Here is a 7,164-nt window from a genome sequence, read left to right on the forward strand (position 1 = left end):
TTGAGTGTCAGAAAAACGGTGGCCATTTGATTAATTTTTAACTCTGGTGCCGAAAATTAAGTGTCTGAAAAAAAAGTTTTCTATGATTTTAAGAATCAAAATAATATTACTGAGCATATCATTTTTGATAAACAGCATTATTTATTATGAAGAATTAAAAAAAAATTATTTTGACAGCATTTTTGAAATTGAATTTTTTCTTATCATCGCTTCTTACTAATTTTCGAAAAATTGACACATTTCTTTTTAAGGAATCATTTTTTAAACAAAAACTTATATCTGAAGATTATTTACTTATTTTTTTAAATTAGAAGTTGGAGGGAATTTTTTGCGCGAACAAATAAGAAATGCTTGATTAAAATTCAACTATTTAATAATAAGATTTATAAGGGACAGTGTCAAAAAAAATTAAATTACAAAAGCTATTATTAAAATAATAAATTTTGTTAAATTTCAAACTTTTTCCATAAAAAATCATTGTTTTTCTGTCATAAGACATGACTTTAGTGTCATTTCACTTTTCAAAACGATAGAAGACATTTTTTCGCGGAGACCTTATTTTTAGCACCTGAAACATTTGATTGCGGATTGATCATCATCAAACAATTTCAAGTTTGCTTAAAGTTAAATGTATTTAACTATAAAAAATAAAATAAAAATGTTGTCTAAAAATAATTTGCAAGAGATCTTTTTTAAATGCATTTAAAACATGAAGGAATAATTTATTTAAATATTTTACCAAATAAAGAGGGAAGAGCAGAGACAGATTTTCTTGGACTCTGCTCTGAAATCAAATATTTGTCTGACTCTATCGAGTAGCAGGTTCCTTTCTTAGAAAAGTCTGTTTCAATATGGGAGTAAGTACATAGAAGATAAGATATGAGAGTTGCCACCTGCTATTTGAAAAGAATTTAGCACTGACCTAATACAAACTCATTATCACTTACTACCTGCACTACTGCTACCATTAGCATACAGATTTTCCAATAAAGATAGCAATTTTAAAAATAGATTTTTCTCTAAAAAGAAAACTACATGACAAAACTTGACTTGAAAATTTAAAAACGAGGCCTTCAACAGAATTACGGTCGGAATAAACCCTGATTTTTGGGAGGATTTGAAAAATAATAATTAGGTGTACCCCAACTCGTTTTTTGAAAATAAATTGCTCATTTTATATAAATAATTTTATTTATATATTTAAATTAAATTACGTCAACAGCTATTTACAAGTTACATAACTTTTGAAAAGATTCGAAAATAATGGTAATCTTTAAGATTTAAAAAAAGAATTTAACGTAATAAAGATTTTTTAAGATCCATGGCGAATTTTCAAATGTTTTTTTACTTTGAAAAATAAAGAAATTCGAAAAGTGAAAAAGATTTCCAATTTTTTAAAGAAGAATCTGGAAGATTTCAAATCAATTATTTTTTTTTTTTAATTCAGCTTTTTATGAATTTTGAAAGTTTAAGAGAACCAATTTTCTTTAAATTTGTTTGGATAGTTTTACATGATTTTTCATGTTGAATAATTGATTTTAAGATAATATGTTTAAAAAATTAAAACATGTCAACAGGTTTACAAAATTGTAAAAAAAAATCTTGAAGGTTTCAAATCAATTTTTATTATTTTAAAACTAAATGATTTGCAAAAGATTTTAAAAAATATTAATTTGAAGATTTAAAAAATGTAGATTATTTGAAGATTTCAAAAAGTGTAGTTTAATTGAAGATTTCAAAAAATGCAAATTTTTCGAAAATTTTGGAAAAATAAGATTTTTTGGAATTTTGAAGGTTTCAAGAGAATAAAAAATTTTCTTCAGATTTCTTTGAAAACTTTACATAGTTCTTCATGTTAAAAAATTGATTTTAAGAGAATATTTGAAAACATTTCCATAATTTCCAAATCTGGAAGATTTGAAATCAATTATTATTATTTTTTAATTTAAGAAAAAATTGAAATAATTTTATAAGATATTTAGAAGGTTGAGAAATGCGGTATTAAAAAACAATTTTAATTTGCAGGTTTCAAAAAATGTAGATTTTTTTTAAATTGTGAAAAAAATTTTTTTTAAGAATGTTGAAAATTTTCAAGAGAATGAAAAATTTTCTTTAGTTTTCAAGGAAAATTTCAAATGATTTTTTATTTTGAAAAATTAATATTAAGAAAATATTTAAAAAGATTTCAAAAATTCAAAAAAATAATCTGGAAGATTTGAAATCAATTATTAGTATTTTTTAATTTGAGAAGAAATTTAAATAATTTTATAAGATATTTAAAAGATTGAGAAATTCTGTAAATATTGAAAAAACAATTTTAAATTGAAGGTTTCAAAAAATTTAGATTTTTTAAAAATTGTGAAAAAAAAGTTTTTTAAGAATTTTGAAAAGTTTTAAGAGAATGAAAAATTTTCTTTATTTTTGTAGGAAAATTTCAAATGATTTTTTATTTTGAAAAATAATATTAAGAGAATATTTAAAAAGGTTTCAAAACATTTCCAAAATTTCAAAAAAAAAATCTGAAAGATTTGAAATCAATTATTAGTATTTTTTAATTTGACAAAAAATTCAAATAATGTTATAAGAAATGCGGTATTAAAAAACAATTTTAATTTGAATATTTCAAAAAATGTAGATTTTTTTAAAATTGTGAAAAAAATTTTTTTTAATAATTTTGAAAATTTTCAAGAGAATGAAAAATTTTCTTTAGTTTTCACGGAAAATTTCAAATTATTTTTTATTTTGAAAAATTAATATTAACTAAACACTTTAAAGATCTCAAAAGATTTTAATAGATTTACAAAATTATCAAAAAAGAAGCTAGAAGATTTTACGACAATTTGGTTAATTTTTTTTAAATGATAGAAAAACATCGAGTTAATTAAAAGCAATAGGAATTTTAGAAGTTTTAAAGAGATACAAAATATTAAAAAACTTAAAAATATTTTTGAAATTTTATCAAATCTTTTTTTTATTTCTTCCAAGCTTTTAAAAAATCGTTTAAAGTGACTAGAATTTTTCCGATTGTTTGGTAAAATGCTGTAACAGCAGAGTTTTGTGAAAAACAATTCAGAATTTTATTTTATGAAAACGGTTTAGGGACCCTTCAATACTTTTCGAAAAATGTAAACAGTTTATTTACAAAATCCGACTTACGGAGTTCTAAATATATTCTTTTTAATTCCGCCAAAAATCAGGGGTAATATTTTAGAAAATAAAATAAAACTTATTTTTTGGACCACCCTAATATTTATTATATATTTATAAGATGAAGAATTGTTTTGAAGTTTAAAAAAAGTTCAATAAAAATTGTATTTTCGTCACTCAAGCAGCAATAGAAGTTTGGAAATTACCAGGACAAACGGTGACAAATTGAACAACGGCTTCACGGGGGAGGCGACAAATCTTCTGAGATCGTTAATTAATAACAGGCAAATCGGTATCACCGCCGTTGATTCCGATGGAGTTTCTCCGCAAATCAGATTTTACAGAGATACTCAAGGAACGGCGATTGAACGCACGATTCCAGATTGCTCAGTTCTAGGCAATCGCACCCTAGAAAACAAGGTTTGTTATTTTATTTTATTTATTTCATTATTTATTTGATAATACGTTTATTTTATTTTATTAAGACCACTAGGGATACTTTTAAATTGAGAAAATCGGGAGAGCAAATCAATTAAAATATTTTAGGAGTTTTTGCAAGATTTAATTTTCAGATTAAAGTTTTGTTATTTAGAATATACAAGCATAAAAATTAGCTGTTTTTTTTACAGATTCTTTGAAAGATTAAAAAAGTTGCTTTGTTTAAAAAAATATATGCAGTGGAAAGTTTATTTTATTTTTTAACAATTTCCATTTTTCGAATAAAATATTTTTCAAGTATTCCAAATGAATTACAGGGTTTACTTAATTATTTTATATTTATTTAAGCATTTAAGTATTTTATTTAAGCATTATTTTTTTGAAACTTAAATTATTATTTTTCTAAATTCAACAAATTTGTTAAAAAGTCATGCATTTTGGTTGAAAATTAATCCTTTTTGTTTCAAAATTCAATAATTTGATTGACAATTTTTTTTTCTTTTTTCGACTTTTCAACTTTTCTGTATAAAATTTGTATTTGGAAATTTAACTATTCTATTTTTTGTTGCAAATGGTTTTTTTTTTCAATTTAAACATTCAACTCTCTGGTTAAAAATTCGTCTTTTTGGCTGGAAAATTCAAGTTTTATATTGAAAATTCAACAATAGGTCTAAATTGTTGTTCTATCTTGACTTCAAAATTGTCTTGGTTGAAAATTTATCTCTTGATTGCAAATTCATCTATTTAATTCGAAAATTCGTCGCTTTTGGTAGAAACTTCATCTTTTGTGGTTAAAAATGCAATTGGTTTTGTTTAAAATTAATCTGTTTTATTTTGTGATTCAACTATATTGTCGAGAATTCGTCTTTTTTGTAGAATTAAACTATTTTTCATTCAAAATTGTGTTTAAAACTTCAATTATTTCAGTTTAGGATTTCTCATCTTATTTGAAAATTCGTCTATGTGGTTGATTTTTTTTTTAAAGGTTCATTAGTTTAGTTAAAAAATTTTCTCCTGTTGATAATTTAACTATTTTATTGAATTTTTTAAATTAAGTTTTTAACTGATGATTTAAGCATTCCAGTTGAATATTTTTTTCGGTCTAAAGTTATTTTTTCGACTTGTTATTGAACTGTTCCAGAATAATATTAATCGTTTTAGTTAAAAATGAAATTCTTTATTTCTTTCTAAGTATTTCTTTTACTTTTTTTTTGTTCACTGGGTAACTCTTTTTTTTTAATCAATTTTTTTTTTTTTTTGAAGATTCATGTGTTTTGTTTAAAATTAATCTTTTTTGTAGGATTATTGATCATCATCCCAATAAAGAAAGTACTTTTTTGTTGAATATTCATATTTTAGGGTTTAAAATTCATCTCTTTTTTGTTGAAAGTTAATTTATGTTTTTGGCTAAAAATTTTATTAATTGGTTGAAAATTTAATTATTTAAAAAAATCTATAATTGTGTCAAAAAGATACCCTTTTCGATTACAAATTCGTTTGTTTTTAGCAAATTCATATTTTTGCGCTGAAATTTCAACTTATTTGTTATAAATTTGTTTATTTTTAGATACATTTTTTTAACGTTAAATATTAGTAAGTAATATTTGTAAGTATGGAGGTCGAGGATCGATAAAAAGGTTGCACATTTAAATGAATATCCAGTAAAACTTGTCCAATTTGAAAGTTAATTATATATATATATATATATATATTTATTTATTTATTTATTTAAAGGTAAATTATTTGTAAGTAAAAATGTAGTTATAGCAAAAAAATCAATAATTATTTTAAAAAGATATCCCACTTGAGTGGAAATTTATATTTTTAGTCTAAAATTTCAACTCTTTGCTTGTAAATTCGTCTTTTTTGTGAAAAAGTGCGATATTTTTAAGTTAAATATTGCGGATCGATAAATAGGTTGCAAATTTAAACGAATATCCAGTAAAATTTGTCTTAATTTCGAAGATTAGAATTTGAAAGGTAATTATTTCTATTTATTTATTTAAATTTAAATTGTTTGAAAGTTAAAATTTAATTACTTAGATAAAAACCAATAATTATGTTCATTTGTGGATACAAATTGGTTTTTTGTTTTGTTGCAAATTTATATTTTTAGCCTGCAATTTCAATTCTTTTATTTCATATGGTTGTCTTTTAAAAATAGCGATATTTTTTACGTTAAATATTAAAAATTTAAAACGTTTTCAATTAAATTTAATATAGTACCCACATTATTTTTATTAAAAATAATATATTCTACTATCTTTATGTCAAATCTACGTGTTTTAGAGCATTTTGGCCTGTGCACTCTGTTATCAATACAGTTGTATTTTTATTTTGCTATTTTTTTTGTAAGTGTGGAGGTCAAGGATCGATAACTAGGTTGCAAATTTAAATCAATATCCAGTCAAATTTGTCTTAATTTCGATTATTAGACTTCGGAAGGTAATTATTTACTTAAATTTAAATTATTTGACGCTTAAACTTTAATTATTAAAAAAAAATAATAATAATGTTCATTTTTGGGTGCAAATTCGTTTTTTTTTTTGTTGCAAATTCATATTTTTAAGCTGAAATTTCAAATATTTTATTGTAAATTATTTTTTTTTGGTAAAAAAATGCGATTTTTTACGTTTAGAAATTTAAAGCGTTTCCAATTGAATTTAATATAGTGCTTACATTATTTTTATGTCAAATATGCATGTTTTCAGGGCGTTTTTGGGCCTGTGAAGTCGGTTATCAGTACAGTTGCATTTTTAATTTGCTTCTTTTTTGTAAGTATGGAAATCGCGAATCGATAAATAGGTTACAAATTTAAATAAATATCCAGTAAAATTTGTCTTGATTTCAAAGATTAGAATTTGAAAGGTCATTATTTGTAATTATTTATTTAGAGTTAAATTATTTGAAAGTTAAAATTCAATTATTTAGATAAAAATCAATAATTATGTTCATTTTGGGGTGCAAATTAGTTTTTTTCTTCTTTTGAAAATTCATGTTTTTAGGCTGAAATCTCAAGTCTTTTATTGTAAATTATTTTCTTTTTTTGTACAAAAATGCGAAAATTGTACGTAAAATTTTAGATATTTAAAGCGTTTTCAAATGAATTTAATATAATATCCACATTATTTTTATTTACAATAATGTATTCTCCTATTTTTATGTCAAATCTACATGTTTCAGAGCTTTTTTTCCTGTGAAGTATGTTATCAATACAGTTGTATTTTCATTTATTTTTTTTTGTAAGTATGCTGCCGCACAAACTAAAAAGATACATAAGTGTCATTGCCGATTAGGGTTATTCTATTACACTTGGCAATGAAAAAGTCGACCTAAGAAGCAATGTCACTTATGTAACTTTTTATTTTGTACGGCAGTATGAAGGAGGTCGAGAGGATCGATAAATAGGTTGCAAATTTAAATGAATATCCTGTAAAATGTATCTTAATTTCGAAGATTAGAATTTGAAAGTTAAAATTAAAATTAAAATTATTTCTTGAAAAAAAGATCCTACTCAATCTTCACTCCATTGGGAATGAAGTGATGACAATGGAGTGAAGATGGAGTACGATCTTTTTT

General features: G+C 22.9%; 1 protein-coding gene across 3 annotated transcripts in view; it reads left to right on the forward strand.

The window, feature by feature from the left end:
* Positions 1-7,164, forward strand: part of LOC117171978 (GATA-type transcription factor sreA-like) — a 57,553-nt gene that overhangs the window by 25,591 nt on the left and 24,798 nt on the right. For 2 of the 3 annotated variants that reach the window (XM_033359675.1, XM_033359678.1), the window contains exon 4: positions 3,330-3,567. In XM_033359675.1, the coding sequence (XP_033215566.1) occupies positions 3,330-3,567 (238 nt within the window). The remainder of the gene's footprint in view (positions 1-3,329; positions 3,568-7,164) is intronic. The other variant, XM_033359677.1, reaches the window with a different exon arrangement.

This window comes from Belonocnema kinseyi, chromosome 4 (assembly GCF_010883055.1).
Source record: "Belonocnema kinseyi isolate 2016_QV_RU_SX_M_011 chromosome 4, B_treatae_v1, whole genome shotgun sequence".
NCBI lineage: Eukaryota > Metazoa > Arthropoda > Insecta > Hymenoptera > Cynipidae > Belonocnema > Belonocnema kinseyi.